The sequence below is a fragment of the Chanodichthys erythropterus genome, chromosome 12 (genome assembly GCF_024489055.1).
Source record: "Chanodichthys erythropterus isolate Z2021 chromosome 12, ASM2448905v1, whole genome shotgun sequence".
Taxonomy (NCBI): Eukaryota; Metazoa; Chordata; class Actinopteri; order Cypriniformes; family Xenocyprididae; genus Chanodichthys; species Chanodichthys erythropterus.
This window is the reverse complement of record NC_090232.1, coordinates 9,749,945-9,769,392: the sequence shown is the minus strand read 5'-3', so window position 1 is coordinate 9,769,392 and position 19,448 is coordinate 9,749,945. Positions and strand designations below refer to the sequence as shown.

General features: G+C 36.8%; 1 protein-coding gene across 1 annotated transcript; it reads left to right on the top strand.

The window, feature by feature from the left end:
- Positions 1–8,295: 8,295 nt before the first annotated feature.
- ubn1 (ubinuclein 1) lies at positions 8,296–18,543 on the top strand. The gene is made up of 17 exons (XM_067402755.1): positions 8,296–8,538; positions 10,464–10,529; positions 11,206–11,250; positions 11,551–11,649; positions 11,760–11,897; positions 12,051–12,148; positions 12,291–12,702; positions 12,777–12,847; positions 12,965–13,094; positions 14,776–14,894; positions 15,032–15,145; positions 15,677–15,820; positions 16,089–16,139; positions 16,309–16,348; positions 16,443–16,907; positions 17,715–17,952; positions 18,413–18,543. Exons 1-17 carry the CDS (start codon positions 8,296–8,298, stop codon positions 18,541–18,543), a joined length of 2,604 nt encoding a protein of 867 aa, XP_067258856.1.
- The last annotated feature ends 905 nt before the right edge of the window (positions 18,544–19,448 follow it).

Here is a 19,448-nt window from a genome sequence, read left to right as displayed (position 1 = left end):
ATGAGCAAATATTAATAAAGCATGCAAACTAATTTTAAGAATTTCAGCCTTTTGCTGTCTGGACAGTTACACCACCTATAGCCTATATTTGTTTTTACTTTAAACTCCTATGTAAAATATTTAGAAAAGAGAGTGAACTGAAACGTTCATTACAGAAATATTCAAGACAAAACATAATATGCCACCCTTCTTCTTGTGTTATCAAAAAACAACTTTAAATCGTAAACGTAAAAGTCAGTGATTTACTGATCATTGTAAATATGTTTTAAAGAGTTAAAAGTTAACTCCCCTCTTCCAAAAAAAATCATTAATCTGTCAGTGAAGGCTTATTGATAGTGGCAAGTCAAGAAGTGTCGAGACTTCAGTTCCTCAGACAACTCCGGATCACCCATCTCTCCCTGTAGGCTAAGTAAATAAATCTCAGACGTCATGTGAATCGTGTCATTCGCCGGGGTATCAGCCCGGTTCTAGATGTACACTGACCACGGTCGTTCGTGAGGGCCTTGAATAGTTAATATCTCTTTGTTATCCACGCTGCTCTAATCCCCTGGTGGCTCGCGGGCTCACGGTTGTTCGGATCTGGTACAATGAAGCATGGGAGGAGGAGCGTCAACTATTATTTTCGGGCGACGCGGCCATCTGCTGCGCGCAGGAAACCCAACACCCCAGAGACGCCCCCGCATCCACACAGTAAACTAGCGAAGATGTTTTAATTAAGGCGAGGCAGGTTAACTCCGCTGCCTAATGAATTGCCTTCACTGCCCTCCCCTTGTCGTCCAAAAGAGCTGCTTATCTCGGCCCACTCCAAAAACACTGTAAAAAAAAAAAAAAAAAAAGAATTGTTGGTTTAACTTAAAGAAAGTTAGCTATGGTTGCCTTAAAATTTTGAGTTAATTGAAATTAAAAATGTAGTTAATACTATGAAGGCAATTAGAACTCAAAATAGTATGTTATCTAAACCACATTAATTATCCAAGTTGATTTGACCAAAGAAAAAAAAATGTTGTAATAACAAATCATGAAACACAGTGTAAAAACAAAAGTTCTAAAGTGTTCTCAATCCTGGTCCAGAAGAAGCCTACAACAGAACTGCACTTTTGGTCTCTCTTATTTATTATCATCTATCATCAATAGCATTAGATCATTAGAGGTTCCCAGACCCCAGAAACTGGGTGTGTCCGATAAGCAGGCACCCAAAATCTGTAAATCTTATAAGATTTATTCATTTTCTTCCCAACTTTAGCCTACCAATCCTCGCTCGGCCTAAAATGTTAAATGGATGATTATAAATTATAAAAAAGTAATTATGTATATATGAAACAATACAGAAAAAAAACATTATTCCATAATTTGTTCTCCAACTATATTTGCTCATTACCAAACGATGGTTCACGTGACGTTATACACAGTTAAGAAAAGGAGGTGTAAATTGTGCGAGAGAATAATTAGACGAGCCTGTCAATTAAATACATAATTGTGTTTATGGAACCCGAGTCTAATTAAATGTAGCCTACTTAATTTTTTTGCCTAATTAGGCTACTCAACAGACGACTCTGATGGAAGTCACAGCGCTTCCTAGTGGGCTCTCCCAAAAACTCCATATCGGCCTACATTAAATTATGATTACAGATTTTATAGTAATGATACAGTGTGATTATACTGCACATAGTCTGTTCATCCAACTAATATGTGGCATAAGAATACAATTAGCAGCTGTGGAAGTGAGTCTTTCCCCAAACTATAGTTTAGATTCAGACTCGTAAACGAATTCTGCCTAAAGTCAAACTTGTTTTACTTGAGCTGTTTTTAATTAACCAGTTAGATCAGAGCACGACAGCCAAATGCATTCATCAAGGTAGTTTAAGAGAACACTAAGCTTAAAGTCAAACTTGTTTTACTTTAGTGTTTCTCTTAAACTACCTACTGATGAATGCATTTGGCCGTCGTGCTCTGATCTAACTGGTTAATTAAAAACAGCTCATGTTTGCTCAAGTTAATAAAAGGACTAAATTATTCACTTTGGGGACCCGAGTCCCAGTGCGCCTTAAATCATCCCGGGACAATATTGTAACTCTCTCTCCGCTCTGATGAAACGCTGAGGGGTCCTGTCACTGGTCGGAACCCCCTCCTCACTTTCCATCTGTCCCTCTTTGTCCTCCATATAAAGCGTGTGTATTTTAGCTCATTGTCTTTCACACATTTATTGACACCTTTTTTAATTCGGCGCTTCTGTCGGCCTTCTCTAGCCGCGGGGCGCCAATCTCTTCCGCTCCATTAGCTCATTGAACAGGAGTCTGGTTAAACAAAAGAGATGCAATCTGATCCTCTGTCCCATCTCTCGCACTCTCTCTCTCTCTCTCTCTCTCTCTCTGAGGCCATGCATGTCTCTCTCGCACACCACGGGTTTTCGCGCCCTGTTTGTCAGTGAGACTGGCCTGTTCGTTCGCAAGCCAGCGGGGAGGGGGATCTTATTAGCATTAAAAGCCTACACCGTGAAATTCATTTATAATTGCTAGAGAGAGAGAGAGATAGCGAAAGCATATGCGTCCCGAATTACGTTTGAATAAGTTTGTGATATGTTAACATGGAATGGAATGCGACAGACTGCAATTATGACGCCTTTGTGACTGTCAAATTCGATTCATAAGAGGCTCGTTCCACGGTGAGCGCCCGTAGAGAAGAAAGTGAGGTGAATCTTAATGTAGCTTGCTAAAGAGAAGGCTAAGAGATTTCCGCTGGAGGAAACGAAAAGCAGACCGAACAACAATATAATAAAGTCGGTAAATGGTCTACATCTATCGCCAGTATTTCCTGATAGCTTGTTCAATCGGTGTGAAATGGACAGAAGCTTTAAACTGATCTTGTCTATCATTCATATCAGACAGGATTATAGAGGCAGACAAACACTGGTTGGTGGTGAGGACGAACCAGGTGTGCTACCATCTGGCAGATCCAGTATACACTCTCTCTTTCAAATATCAAAAGTTTTTTTTTTTTCTCATATAAAAGTTTGAGATCCAAAATGTGCAGCAGTGGACTCAAGGGCCAGGATTGAGAACTATATTGTAGGCCTATTGAGACAACTGACAGTGGCCAAGTAACTTGTCTTATAAGCAGTGTTGGGGTAACACATTACAAGTAACTTGAGTTACGTAATCAGATTACTTTTTTAAAGTAACTAGTAAAGTAACGCACTACTTTTTCTTTCTACAACAAAATATCTAAGTTACTTTTTCAAATAAGTAACGCAAGTTATTTTAGCCACTTTTTTGCCGTCGGGCCGAACGGTTCTAGTTGTGTTTCCACTTAAGCCTGGTATTACAAACCGTTCTCAGCACAGAATTCTATTCTATATGGTTGTCTAACCATGCTGGTAGAATCCGTGAAGTAACGTCGCCACTCAGGATTGGTCATTTGTCTGTTGCCTGGCTACCAGTTTCTCTGTAGTTGGCTAATTTGAGCGACGTAAACAAATAATAAAATTAAAAGAGATATCTGATCATCCTCCATAACGCGGTCATAATTTGCATCTCATATCATCAGTAAACCGTTGCGTTACCACCCTCACGAAAAAGAAGTTTATTCAAGTGTGTGCTATTAGTATGCTATACTTCTTTTAAAGTAAAAATAAGAAAGTATAGCCTACTTGCAGTCTACTTTTTATGTACTTCTCAGAAATATACTTAAAATTGCACTTAAGTATACTTGATTTGTACTGACTGGAGACTGATGAACTGTCACAGGTGAAAAAAGCGTACTTAAAGTGCTCTATTTTAGCGCACTAATTTTGTACTTAATACTAAAAACTCTTCTTTAGATCATCTTAAGAACATCTAAGTGTACTCAACTGTGCTACTTTGAGACACCATGCTTTTAATATACTATCTCTTTATTTAAATGTATTTAGTTATCACTTATAGTACCCATAGATTATCTTAAGAAGTAGTAAAGAATTTTTAGTTTATTAAATACATAATTAGTGTGCTAAAATAGAGCACTTTAAGCACATTACAGAAGTGTACTTTTTTCCCACCTGGGGTGACTCTCAATGCTAATGCATCATATGTGAAGGCCACAGATGCATGAATTCCTTATTAAGATGCAGGAAGTGCCTCCTCATTTTTTTTGTGATATATTTTCCAAAGCATTAGGCCTACCTCAGGTTCAGGTAATCTTTATTATCCCAGAGGGGCAATTTGTTGTACACAGCGTAACAGAAACACACACACACACACACACAGGTTTGTATTGCTATCTTAGTGAGGACATTGCATAGACTTCCACTGATTTTATATCAGGTCAATGATATTTTATATAATCTAACCCAACCCCTACTCCTAAACCTACCAATCACAGAAACATGTGCACATCGCTAAATTTAAGTAAAAACCTATTTTGGCTGATTTATAAGCCTTTTAAAATAGCGAGGACCAGTCAATGTCCTCACTAGTGGATTGTGAAAGTATTCCACAATATAAGTGAGGATGTTTGGTCCACACAAGTATAGTCAAAACAAGTAAACACACACACACACACACAAAACACAGGGGGGAAAGACAATAATCTTAAAATAATTAAACAATTCCAATTTAAGAATTACATTAGATAATTTAATTCTAAATCACATAAAATCATTAAATTATTATAGAATTTAGAACCTTGAAATATAGTTTCATTTTCTCTTCATTAGTCATTGTTGTTTTTGAATAATCTTTACATGGTAGTACAAAAATGAAACTGTTTAGAAACAAAGTACATCACTTTATCAAATAATAACCAAAGCCTAAAATGCAAAAAGTGACTTGATTAACACTCATTACCTTCAGTTTTAAGAAATCTGCTGCCATCTATTGGTCAACTTTACATGCTTGAAACTGAAAGTATTTCTTAAAGTAACATGAAAGTCAAATCAAATTCTTCATATTATTCAAATCGTATTATTTGACTAGAACAGCCTTCTAAAAACTCTCTACTATTTGGGCGAAAAGTAGCTTAGGCAGACCATAACCTCCTCAAACACTAAGCAGAAACAAAATATCACATACAAATACATTATATAATTGCAGTGCATATCATCACACTTGCCGTGAATGTATTTGAAAGACGCGTCCGTAAGTATCTAGGCTTTCTACGTCAGTAGCCTACGTAAACAGACAGAATTCATTCAGCACCATGGACAGCACCATGGCGGACCGTTCCTTTTGTACAATATTAGTGGATATTACAAAATCAAAGCAGTAACTGTTGGGTTAAAAGCGATGCACAATGCCATGTTGGTCACGACATTTATATAATAAAATTTATGTTAAATGAGAAAAGGAGGATGTCATATAAAACGTAATATTTACAGTAATACTGTTAAGTAGGCAATCGCTCTTTAACCTTACCTGTTTGTATACATCAGCTGAACCACAGTAACAACGGGAGACTACATAAACGCACTACAATAATCATTTCATAATAAAAAAGTAAGTAAGGCGCAGGATGATGACGACTAAACTGACTAGGCTGTGTTCCGTCCAATGAGAACAGTGAACTGTGATTTTGGAAATAGTTGTGGGTGTCCATATCAGTGATGAAATTTGTCTAGTAAATATGTATCGCTACCAGTATATCGTCAACGTTTGATCGAATAGAAAGTCTTCTGATTGATAAAGCGAGCCATCGATCAATCCATATTAGAGATAAAGCCTGTCTGTCTCCTATTTGCGCTCTGCATCTGAAAACAATAATCCTCCATTGCCATGATAACTCGAGCGAGTTCTTTATGGAGATTGTTCGACTGTCGGCGGCTACGCGCTTCACCGAGGGCCGCGGAGATAGAATGAAAGCCCTCAGCCGAACGCTTTCACGAACAGATTGGCTGCTGGAGACTTCAGAACATGCCGTGCAAAACAGCATATCAACGATTCACCATTACATGACATGGATGAGCATCTGTGGTATGTTTTATTTCTAGAGGTTTCTTCAGAAATAGCAGTAGTTCACAAACCGGTTCCTGGAGACATTTTGTATGTCTCCCCAATCAAACACACAAATATCCTCCAGTTTGCTCCCCTCCCCCTCTTACAAAAAATGAATCGGCTTTATTACAGTAACCATGTTTTTTGTTGGATTAACCATGGTAGCTTCTTGTAGTAAAACTGTGGTTATACAAATGGTAAACTATGGTTAGTGTAGCAAAACTCATGGTTAATTGTGGTCATCATGGTATAATTACACCCTTTTTCTTTTGTAGTAAATGTAAGGGCCAGCAAGCAATCTCTAAAATGTTTTCCCCCGGTTTCACAGACAAGGTTTAAGCCTATAGTCCCCAACTAAAATGCATGTTTGAGCTGTTTCATCTGAACGCGCCTTGTAGACATATCTTAAAATATGGCTTGCCACATCGTTTTGTCTTAATATGTACGCCAGTAAAATATATTATATATATAGGCATGTTTATAAAAGCTATTTAAAGGGTTAGTTCACCCAAAAATGAAAATACTGTCAGTTATTACTCACCCTCATGTCGTTTTACACCCTTAAGACCTTCATTCATCTTCGGAACACAAATTAAGATATTTTTGATGAAATCCGATGGCTCAGTGAGGCCTCTATTGCCAGCATTGTCACCGAACTTCTCAAGATCCAGAAAGGTACTCAAAACATTTAAAACAGTTCATGTGAGTACAGTGGTTCTATCTTATTATAAAGAGATGAGAATATTTTTTGTGCACCAAATAAACAAAATAACTTTTCAACAATATCTAGTGATGGACGATTTCAAAACACTGCTTCGAAGCTTCTTTGAATCTTTTGTTTCTAATCAGTTGTTCGGAGAGCCAAAGTCACTTGATTTCAGCAGTTTGGCAGGTTGATATGCAATTTGAACCACTGATTCGAAACAAAAGATTCATAAATCTTCATGAAGCAGTGTTTTGAAATCGCCCATCACTAGATATTGTTGAAAAGTTGTTTTTTTGTGCAAAAAAGTAATCTCGTTATTATAATATTATTGTAGAACCACTGTACTCACATGAACTGTTTTTTTGAGTACCTTTCTGGATCTTGAGAGGTGCAGTGACACTGCTGGCAATAGAGGCCTCACTGAGCCATCAGATTTCATCAAAAATATCTTAATTTGTGTTCCGAAGATGAACAACGGTCTTAAGGGTGTAGAATGATATGAGTGCGAGTAATAAATGACATTTTCTTTTTTTTTCTTTTTTTTTGGTGAACTAACCCTTTAAATGTCCTAGGAATTAAATGATTGAACTAAGGCCTAATCCTAGATTAAAGGGATAGTTCACCCAAAAATGAAATTCTGTCATTTACTCATCCTACAGCAGAACAAAGACATTTTAATACATATAAATACAGGTTTATAACTACTTGATGGTGAGTAAATGACAGAATTTTCATTTTTGGGTGAGCTATCCTTTTAATCTTGAAGCACTGTCTGAGAAAGCAGGCTATCATGTTGTGGCGAGGATTGTTATCGTATGACAGATAAATCATTGCTTGCTGCAGTTGCATACATTACGACGTTTTAAGAAATCACTACACTTTCAACCTGGAATTACATACGCCGTCATGAAAATGTTTTGCCAAGTAGGCCTACATCTTTCAATCAGAAGGATATAGACAAATGATACTTCGGCTTGTTTCTATATTATTAATTAACTCACGCGCAGGTTTGAATTAAAGTTATAGGCTATGGCATAGGACTGCCTATTATCAGAGCTCTTTTTTATTCTCGAGAGTTAAAAGTGTCTTCCTTCAGTTTTAAACGATTTAGACCTAGGCATTTGTCAGTTGGTAAATTAAATTTACAATTGCAAAAACTTAAAAGAACAAAAAACGCTCTACAAACGTTGTGGTTGTATTTTTTTTTTTTTCTAAAAAAACAAACAAACAAAAAACTAAAAACGTTACAGTTTTGTCATGTTTTGATTTCATAACTTGTAGGCCCTATAGGCTACTGACGTTTTACGTCGACTTAAGTAAGTTAGGTATTTTCACGTAATAAACGTCTACTGTACAAATACAACTGCAGCAAAGTTAAGTTAAAGTTAGCTGTGTTTGCCTTTAGTCGTTACCAAGGACTGAAACTGTTAACGTTATGTTAGCTGAGACGTTAAAATTGTGTAGTGTGGACCTCCAAGAGCATAATTACGAAGCGCTGCTTACCCAGCTTCCCTTTTAAGGCAGGAAAATGACACTTCCTTCAATTGGCTTCACAGGTTCATAATTAATCAACCAAACGCGCACCTGTTCGGGGAGAATCGTGGATCGTTGCCATCGGCCTGAGCAATGGCTGCACCACGAAGAATTCATCTCACCGCAATCTCAAGCAATGCTCACTTTCCTCTTCCCGCCGTCCCTCCTGTCCCCAATGCCAGTGACCAGCCTGTCAAACAGGGTTTACTTGTGCCGACGCAGGCAGTCGCATCGCCACCACTTCAACATGCTGCAACGAGAGTGGAATTAAAACTCTTCGAGCCGGATGAACAACGCTGCCCGGAGTTTTGCTACCCGGATTTGATCAGCGCAAAGGTAAACAAGCAATGACATTAATGTGTTTTCTGATTTTTATTCTTGCTAAAAGCAAAATTTAAACACTATAATACAGACGTTTGCAGTTTAAATTAGCAGTTTCTCTGGATTTATTTGGTTGAGTAAAATTACAAAATTGTATTTATTCTGCAAACCGTTGACAACATTTCTTCCAAATTTCAAATAAAAATATTGTCATTTAGAGCATTTATTTGCAGAAAATGACAACTGGTCAAAATAACGAAAAAAGATGCCATGATTTCAGACCTCGAATAATGCAAATAAAACTAATTTATATTCATTTTCTTCGTTTGGGGTGTGTAGCCTACACATGGTCTTTGGGGTCTCCAGAGACCCCAGGCAACAAAATGTAATTTTGTAACAAAATATGTATATATATTTTTAAATAATTTTAATAATTTTACTCTGTTTATTAATGTTTTTAGTCCACATTTGTGCAATTTTTGGAGGATTTATCATATTTTTTAAATGTATATAAATAAATTAAAAATATATCTTAAAATACCCACATTTCTAACTTCTATTCATGGGGATAGCATGGATAATTTGATGTGGTTTAGTGTGGTAATTTTTTTACTTTTAAAACTGCATTTTCCAAAAGATGGGCAAAAATCTTACACTAAACCATGTCAAATTATCCATGCTATCCCCATGAATAAAAGTTAGAAATGTGGGTCTTTTATAAAGTGAATTTTATATAAAAAGCTGTTTTTGTATAAAAACCCATTTAACAAAATATCTTTTTATTTATAGAATTTTAAAAGATATAAATCCTTCAAAAACTGCACAAATATGAAGTAAAAACATTGATAAACAGAGTAAAATTACATTTGTTTTTAAAAAAACAATTATTTTGTTACAAAATTACATTTTGTTGCCTGGGGTCTCTGGAGACCCCAAAGACCCTGAATGTGACTTTTTTTTTTTACACTAACATAAAAACAAGATATCACTCCAATTTGTTTTATTATTTGTAGATCTAGAAAGTGTTAACCACTGTACAAAGTTTCATGCCATTTGGACAAAGAGAACTTTTTATTTTTTATTTTAGCAAACGTCATTTGGGGTCCAAAAAGACCCCAAAGACCCTATAAGGGTTAAACAACACAATACTAATGTTTTAACTTGGGAAGGGTTCAGAAATCAATATTTGGCACAGCTTTCATGCGTCTTGGCATGCTCCCTATCAGTCAATCACATTGCTATTGGGCAACTTAATGCCACTCCTGGCAAAAAATTCAAGCAGCTTGGCTTTATTTAATGGCTGCTGAACCTCTTGCTTGCATTCCAGAGGTTTTCAGTGGGGTTCAGGTCTGGATATTGTAATGGCCTTGACAGGGTCTTGATCTGGTGGTCCTTCATCCATACCTTGATTGGCCTGGCTGTGTGGATTGGAGCATTGTCCTGCACGAAAATCCAAGGAAGCATGTTTTCTTCCAGGATAACATTGTACGCGGCTTGAGTCACGTCACGTGTCCTTCACAAAGACAGATCTGCCTGATTCTGATCTTCTCTGATGAGTCCAGATTTCAGCTTTTTCCTCTAATGGTTAGACAGTGACCTGGAGAGGCCTACATCCCACAATATTTCGCACACACTATGAAATTTGGTGGAGGTTTGGTGATGATCTGGTGGTTCTTGAGTAAGGCTAGAATCGTGCAGATAGGTCTTTGCAAAGGATGCATAACTCAAGCCATGTACAAGATTATCCGGAAAGAAAACCTGCTTCCTTCTGCTCTGACAATGTTCCCCAACTTGAAGGATTGTTTTTTCATGCAGGACAATGCTCCAATCCACACAGCCAGGCTAATTAAGGTGTGGATGGAGGACCACCAGATCAAGACCCTGTCACGGCCATCACAATCTCCAGACCTGAACCCCACTGAAAACCTCTGGAATGTAAGCAAGAGGGTCAGCAGCCATTAAATAAAGCCAAGCTGTTTGAATTTTTTCACCAGGAGTGGCATAAAGTCGGCCAACACCGATGTGATCAACTGATAGGGAGCATGCCAAGACGCATGAAAGCTGTGATTAGAAATCAGGGTTATTCCACCAAATATTGATTTCTGAACTCTTCCTAAGTTAAAACATTAGAATTGTGTTGTTTAAAAATGAATATAAACTTGTTTTCTTTGCATTATTCAAGGTCTCAAAACATGGCATCTTTATTCGTTATTTTGACCAGTTGTCATTTTCTGCAAATAAATGCCCTAAATGACAATATCTTAATTTGAAATTTGTAAGATGTGTTGTCAATAGTTTGTAGAATAAATGTTCATTTTACTCAAACAGATACATATAAATAATAAATCCATAGAAACTGCTAACTTTGCAATGTTCTCTTAATTTTTTCCAGAGCTGTATATGCTTTGAGTTTATATTTAATCATTTTCAATCCCTAAACATTTTAGGAATGTAGAAAAAAAGTCATAGTTTAAATATTTGATTGGAAAAGTACTACATTTATGTTACCCATATTACTTAAAAATATTATTTATTGTTTTAAACAAGTGTTGCAATTTGAGTGAGGATTAAACCAGTACTGGTGAATTTAGGAAAATCACTTGTATCTTCTCTCTCTATTTTAAGGAAACCACTGAGAAAAAGAAACTACAAACATTAGATGAATTGGTGGAGGACAGGGAGAGAGATGAACTGGAGGCACTTGCAAGAAAGTTTGAAGCGAAATATGTGCGTATGATTTCTGCCAAGATGTTATATTTCTAGCTTCATCACAAGTAAGTCTATGTCTATATTAGTGAATTAAAGCTGGGTTTCATAGTACTGTCAAGACAAGTAAATATCAAGAGTCAAAATGCAAAACAATATCCAAGACTGCCTTAATTGAAGGTGGAATTGGACAGCATGATTTATATATTATAACTATGTGAAACTTAGTATTTTTATCTTGGGGGGAAAAAACTATAGAGGTGGTGTTATTTAAGTTGTATTTCAACTACATGAATATCTGCCTTTTTTTTTTTTTTTTAGGGTGAAGCTGGCAAAAGAAAAAAAGACAGATTACAGGACCTGGTGGATATAGGCTTTGGTTACGATGAATCTGATTCATTCATTGATAACTCTGAGGCTGTGAGTTCAGGCCAGATGCTAAAACCACCTTTATCAGATTATTCCCCTTATAGATCACATGCATGTTTTACTCAAGTCTTCTTTTTCTCTGCTGCCACTGCATGTCACAGTATGATGAGCTCGTCCCAGCTTGTCTCACCACCAGATATGGAGGCTTCTACATCAACTCTGGAACTCTCCAGTTCAGGCCAGCCTCTGATGAAGGAGATAACCAGAATGATTTTGAGGACAATGGTTTTAAAGCCAAGGTGCGTAAACACATTAGACGACCCTTACATCTGTTTTGTATCCACTGTCTTGCAAAAAAACAGCTTGTTTTTTTCAGATTAGCAAAATTGTTCAATATATGAGCATTTCCATTTGTCAACATACATTCTCATTTGGTCTGATTCATCACTCAGAAACGAAAGCTTAAGCAAGGCAAAGACAAAAAGATGGGGAAGAAAAAGAGAGAAGATGACATGCTTGCTAAGAAGGAAGAGGAGGAAGCCAGGAAGAGGTTTTTACTGCTCCAGTGATCAATTTAGTTTGTTTACTGTTAAGAAAACATTTTTTTTTTTCACAACCTCCTTTAGGAACAAGGTTTCCACTGATTCTTTCTCAAATGCCCTCATTGTTCCCTCTTGTGGTTTCCTTCTCAGCACCCCACCAGACAAATCACCTGCAAAGAAGAAGAAAAACAAGAAGCCGCTAAGCATTGATAAGATGCTAAAGAAGTTCCATAAGGAAAAGCTTCAGCAGCTGCAGATGTTCAATGCTCTCAACGACACTGGTCCCACCATGCAAGCTGAGGTTCAAGAACCACCCATATCATCTGACCCTCTTCTCACACTCATTGGTTCTGCCAGTGCAGACGACCTCCTTCAGGCAGTCAAAGCAGCAGAGCAAGACTTTGACTTAGATGGGCTCTTGGGGGAGCCGCAGAACATCTGCTCTGCAAGCCTGGAAGAGAACGGAGAGGCTCTGGTTGCATCCGTCACTGAGAAGCCATCCACATTACTCCCAGATGGACTGCCACCTACATTAGAGCAACACATTAAGCAACTTTCCCAGGTATTGTTTAATTTGATGGCTTTAGAGGATTAGACAAGAGTTTGCGGGTATACATGAGTTATTTTGTTCTTTAGGCTGTCAAGAAAATTGAAGGACAAAATAAGATGGAGATTTTGTCTTCAGAGCTCAACAGTGTTTTAATAGAGTAAGTTACATTACTTACTCTATTTATTTATTATTCAACATTTTTATTGTATTGCACTGATTTGTAGTTTAAATCAATTTATTGTCTTATATTGATTCTTTCTCTTTGTATGTTCAGTTTGGAGGTGAACTCCAAACAACTTAGTGGGAAAGTACGCTCCAGGATCTTCTCCTACTTGGCATCACAGCTGTCCTGCAGCAAAGGCACTCTGGTTAAAAGAGCCAAAAAACTCCACAATCTACAGCAGGTCTGTAAACTTACAAAACTGCTTGACACCTCAGCATAGCAAAAATCCCCATCTCATCGATATCTGCTATCCTAAGCCCGATCCTTTATTTTACGTCAACTGTAACGCAGGTGTTGCGCAATAGGTGGCGAAAAAAGGACCTTCAAGTAGGGTTGCCAACCAGCATTAAAGGGTTAGTTCACCCAAAAATAAAAGTTTTGTCATTAAGTACTCACCCTCATGTTGTTCTAAACCCATAAGACCATCGTTCATCTTCAGAACACAAAGTTTTTTTTTGATGAAATCCCAGGTTTTTTTTAAATTTTTTTTTATCTTCAATAGAAAGCAATGAAATTACGACATTCAAGGTTCAGAAAAGTAGTATAGTTCAAATCTTTCTGAAAAATATTTATAAACATTCATCTATGCACACATCAGTTGTGGTAAACGGAAGCTCAAGCATGTTTGCTTGACATGCAAGAACCAGTGAGGTTCATTCTTGTGTTACGCAGCACGTTTGAGCTTCCGCTAGAACCAATGAGGTTTGTTCTCGCATGTCAAGCAGATCCGGTTGAGCTTCTGTTTATGTACGCTGAGCAATGTTTATTTGTGAATAAAAGCCTAAAGTCTTACAGGTTTGGAACAACATGAGGGTGAGTAAATCATGACAGAATTTTCATTTTTGAGTGAGCTATCCCTTAAAAAGGAAAAGAAGCTCAAATGTGCATGCATGAGAACCGTTCTAGCGCGTTCTAGCTTCCATGTTTAGCATATTTGATGCACTTATGTAATGAATCACATTTTATTTTTTATTTTTTTAACGGCTTGGCTTGCTTAGTTGGGGACACTTGACATTTGATATTCAACAGTATTCCTGATCTGCCTGCATTGACACTATTCTATAAGAACTGCTGTGCAAGCCAAAATGTATGTACCAGTTATCAATGTAAAGCTGATTTGACACAATCTGCATTGTAAAAAGCGTTATATAAATAAAGGTGACTTGACTTTTAACACCACAAGCTTTATGCTTTCTAACCTTATCTCCATATTTTTTTCTTTTTGTTGTAACTACAGATTCTGTTTACAATGTCTACCATTGTAACAGATGTTTACGTCTCGTCTTTATACAGTATATACAGTCGTGTTCAAAAGTTTATACACCTTGCAAAATCTGCAAAATGTTCATTATTTTAACAAAACAAGAGGGATCATACAAAATGCATTTTATTTATTTATATAGTACTGTCCTGAATAAGATGAGATGTTTACCTATAGTCCACAATACAAAATAAAAGTTGAATGTATTAAAATGACCCTGTTATAAAGTTTATATACACTTGATACTTAATACTGTCGTTACCTGAATGATCCATGGCTCTTTTTTTTGTTTGTTTTGTGATAGTTGTTCATGAGTCACTTGTTTGTCCTAAGCAGATAAAATGCCCTCTGTTGTTCAGAAAAATCCTTCATCTTTTGCATATTTGAACCCTTTCCAGCAGTGACTGTATGATTTTGAGATATATATTTTCACACTGAGGACAATCGAGGGACTCAAACACAACTATTAAAAAAGGTTCAAACATTCACTGATGCTCCAGAAGGAAACACGATGCATTTAGAAGCACAATGCATTTACATAAATGCATAAATCCAGTTTAATGTTTCTGTAAGCTGAATGTGCCGTTCATGTGTCTTATAGGATGAACAGCTGCAGGAGCTGCTGAAGAAGTTGGAGGATGCGGTGGCCAGGTCCATGCCAGAACAGATCACCCGTTTCCAGAATCACTGCCAAGCTCACTCTGAAGCCAGAGCTGCCAAGTAATCAGTCATTTTTAAAGTGTGATACCTTGATCACTTTCACTGGATCACTGTACATTCACTGACGTTTTAATTGATCTGCAGTTTTCTGTTAGAATACAACCTCAGGTTTTTTTTATGTTATTTTTGGTGTCAAGGCTTGAGGCTGAGAAAGAGAGGGCGATTGACGGTTCCGACGAGGAAGAAGAGGAGAGGAGTGGAAAACGAGTGTTTGGGCCTCGCAAGAGATTCAGATGGAATGAAGAGATCAGGTCTGGTCTCGTGTGTGTGTGTGTGTGTGTGTGTGTGTGTGTGTGTGTGTGTGTGTGCGCATGATTATTAAAAGCAGTGTTGGGGAAAGATACTTTTAAAATTTAATGTATTACAGTATTGTGTTACTCCCTAAAAAAGTAACTAATTGCATTACTTAGTTACTTTTTTGTATGGAAAGTAATGCGTTACTTCACATTTGCGTTACTTTTTCTCATCAGGGCTGGCCTGTTTGTTAGAACGTTTTTGTTGTTATAAAAATGAACAATTTTTGGCAAATGTAACGGCCATTTTACACCAAAAGTGAAATGAATAAGCTTCAGGTTTAAGGAAATGCAAATTCACGCCTGTACAATAGAGGGCGCAGTTCAAACAAACAAGTCTTGATACTAGTAAATGATAGAAAACAAGAGTTCTATGTACTTTTCATCAAATACTCTAATAATTTATTGAATAGCAAATTTTGTGACAAAATCAATTATGTAAGCTTTGATCACCTGTATCCAAAACTGTCACTCAATTGACTTTTACAGGGAGTTTCTGTGTGAGCTTGTCAATATGAAGATGATGATTTATGATTCTGAGTCGCCCGCAAGCTCTAGTTTGGAGGAGTATCTGAAAGCATTCCTGGAGTCTGATGTTAAACCACTGTGGCCTAAAGGATGGATGCAATCCAGGTATGCAAATCAAATCATTAAGACATTGAAATTAGAAAGAACTTAGAAAGTTCAAAAGAACAGCATTTATTTAAAATAGTTTTTGTTACATTAGGTCTTTACTGTCAAATTTGATCAATTTAATGTGTGCTTGCTGAAAAAAAAAAAACACTTACTGATGCCAAACTTTTGAATGTGTATGTGCGTGTGTGTATCTATAATAATAATAATGATAATAATTCCTTCAGAATGGTGAGTTTCTGTTGAATTTCTCTCATTGTCTCAAAAGGATTCTGCTTATAGAAACCCGGAAAGCACATGGTCACATCACTGGTGTGGTGTAAGTATGATTATACACTACTACACACTTCCTAGATATTTAGCCAATGTTTCTGAAGAAAAAAAATATTTTCTAATTTTAACAAAAATTAACAAAGTGGAATCTTCTTTGGTAAATATTAAACTTAACCAAAGTTCATGTTGTTAAACCCCTTCTCTTCATTTTACAGGGCAAGGAAGAAACCAATAGGTACATCAAAACTAAAAAAGGTACATCAGAACCCCTGTCTTGAATGTTGCGTTCTTTAGGAAAATATAGTTAGACTTTTGTTTCTTAACCTTGCTTTATCCAATAAATGAACAGGTCATCTCCGTCCCAGAGGACGGTAAGAATAACTCTGAAGTTCAGGGCCCACCAGCACTGAAACGCAAGCGTCTGAGTGTACCTGCAAGCATGCAACTTGAAGTTGCAGCAACGCTGAGCACCACTGCCAAAACGCCATCAAACACACAAACGTCTGCCAGCTTCTCTACCCATCCATCTAATCAGACCTATAAGGAAGGGATGGGAAGAGATGAGAACCATCATATCGGCACTCAGAGAAGTCCGGTGACCGCAGAGGGTGCTGGATCGGTCCAGATGATTTGGACAAAGTCTGCTATGGATTTGGATTCAAAGCGACTCCAGGCTGGAGAGAAGGCCACTCCAAAGCTGACCCTAGTGGCGCCCCCAGATGGTGCTCAGAGTGACTGTCCATCAGTGGTGCAGGGAGTGGCCAGGCTCCTCACTACCACCTCAATGGGAGACAGCCCTGTTTCTATGGCAGCAGTGAGTTCTCTTAAAGAAAAATACAAAAAAGACACATAATGGTTGATTTGATTACTAGATGTGGATCATCATATGAGTTGTGGTGTCATACAAAATGCTTCCTAAATCCTTAATATTTAATATAAACTATGTCCAATATAGCATTTAACATTGTCCTATTTTTGTTTTTTTAAATAAAAAAAATATATTTATTGTTTATTATTATTATTATTATTATTATTATATCTAATCATATCCTGAAAATGTAACTACATGATTTTAAGAGGAAAATATAAATATATTATCTTATTTAACTTGTGATGGGTATGCTAGCTTATCGGACAAATCGTGTCATACTGTCAGCAAACTGAAAACACCATGTTAAATTTGTCCACTTAGCAGTTATAGCATATGTGGGATAAAAATTAGAATATTAGTTATAAAAATAATTGGTAATAAATGGTAAGATTCTTACCAAGATGCTAACCAAGGCTGCATTTATTTTATACAGTAAAGTAATATTGTGAAATTATTACATTTTACAATAATTAATTTATTTCTGCGATGGCAGATAATATTTTTGTGGAAACCGTGGCACATTATTTGAAACATTCTTTGATAGAAAGTATAAAAGAACAGTATTTAAAAAAAAAAAATCTTTGCTGTCACTTTTGATAATTTTTTTTTTACAGTTTGATCAACACTCCCAAAACGGTCAGCCAGTTTCTTTGGAGTCAAATAGGAATTTGTCTGAAGCAATAAGGTTTTAAAAGTTTTGTCTATATTTGAACAAAATTGTATAATACTTTTTCGTTGCTTGTATTTTAGGCAGCTGGTGAGATCTCCTGTGGGAACCCAGCGCTTCCCACCCCTTCTCTATCTCTCCTTCCATCCTCCTATCCCACCACAGTACAGCCGGGTGTCTTACCAAGCTTTGCGCCTCTGCATGCTCTCCCGTTTCCAGGACTGAGCCCTGGCACCAAGATCCCTGGACAGCCTCAGGCCTGTAAAGGAGCTGTTTTTCCTGGCCCAGCACCTGGAAATTTCCAGCATGGTCTCACACACGGTGAGCAGATATTGAACCTGAAAATAAGCATGGAAACTTGATAAGAATCGTCTCTGTTTATTTAAAGGTGAAGTGTGCTGTTTATGCTCTAATTGCTGGACCAAATGGAATTGATTCCAAACAGGTCCTTAAACACTTGCGTGCTGCTCTTAATATTTCTGCTTTACTGTATATAATGTGCAATGCACTTGACTTGATCTTCCATTTCTCAAAACCATCTTAGCATTTCAAAAATGATACACTTCACCTTTAACTATGTACAGGGGCTTGATAAATTGAAGATCTCTGTCATATATACACCAAAGGTTTTGTACTCTTGTCTTCATGGGCATTGGATAGAATGGATGAGCTGAAGCACAATTCTGGTGTGATGTTGTTTAAAGCATTTGCTCCATCGCTGTAATGTTGCATTTGTCATCCTGGTGTTTTCTTCTTCTTCCTCCTCTCTTTCCTATTTCAGGTAACTCCATGCTGTGCTCTAGCACGCTTCATCTTCTGTCTGTCCCTGTTTCCTCTCCTGCTCCTCTTCATTCTTTAACACCATGGCTCTTTGGTTTAGGTAAATTTACACACCTTTGGGAAAGCCCATAGGGACCGTTGAAACTCGCCCACATTGTTCATTGTTTTCGTCTTGATGTTTGCTTGCATTATGTGTTATCTTTTTTTGGTCCTGCTTTACTGTTATTAATAGTTTAGCTTTCTAAATTTATTTAAAGTTTAAGCAGTAATGCATGCCAAGCTTGATTACATAATTAAATTTTTTGTTGTTTTTGACAGATTAATACAAGGTAAACAATCTGTTTAATAACAAACATTTAAGGTACGATTACACGACAACTATGTACTTTAAAATGGCTAAAAATGCTGTATTATTCCTGCCAGGCCAGTAGATGGCGATGTCACTTTGTAAAGAAACACTACATGCTTATAGACTGAACATGTAAGACGCATGCACAACGTCACCATTTTCACAAATTCGCATTTTTGTTTTTTACATTGAGAAGATAATAGTATCGTTTTCAAAAATTTGCAGTTTGAATCCTGTTTTCAAATGTTTGCATTTTCAGGCCCCCAAAACACAGTTGTCGTGTAAATGAATGGCCAAAACAAAAGTTTATCGTTTTAGTTGAAAACGGTGTCGTGTAAACGGCCTCTTAGTTCTTAGTATAATTTTTTTGACATCATAAAATATACTGTTTGATGTCAGTCTTGTAGTGTCAACATGAGAGCAAAATTGACTCCATTTACTGTAACACATGTTCCTGGTCTTATTGTGCCTATTCATTGAATATTCATTGAAGTTTTTGAAAAGTCCCACCATATTATAAATCATCAAATGTTCTTTTACATTGAAATATGTCAAATTATGGAAGTAAAATTGGGTCATGAGTGACATTTCATGTTGATGGTTAAATTAAACCAGCATTATATTGTACAATCACATCAGTGTTATATTGAGATATTAAATAAAATTTCGTTTTTATGACAGATGGAAG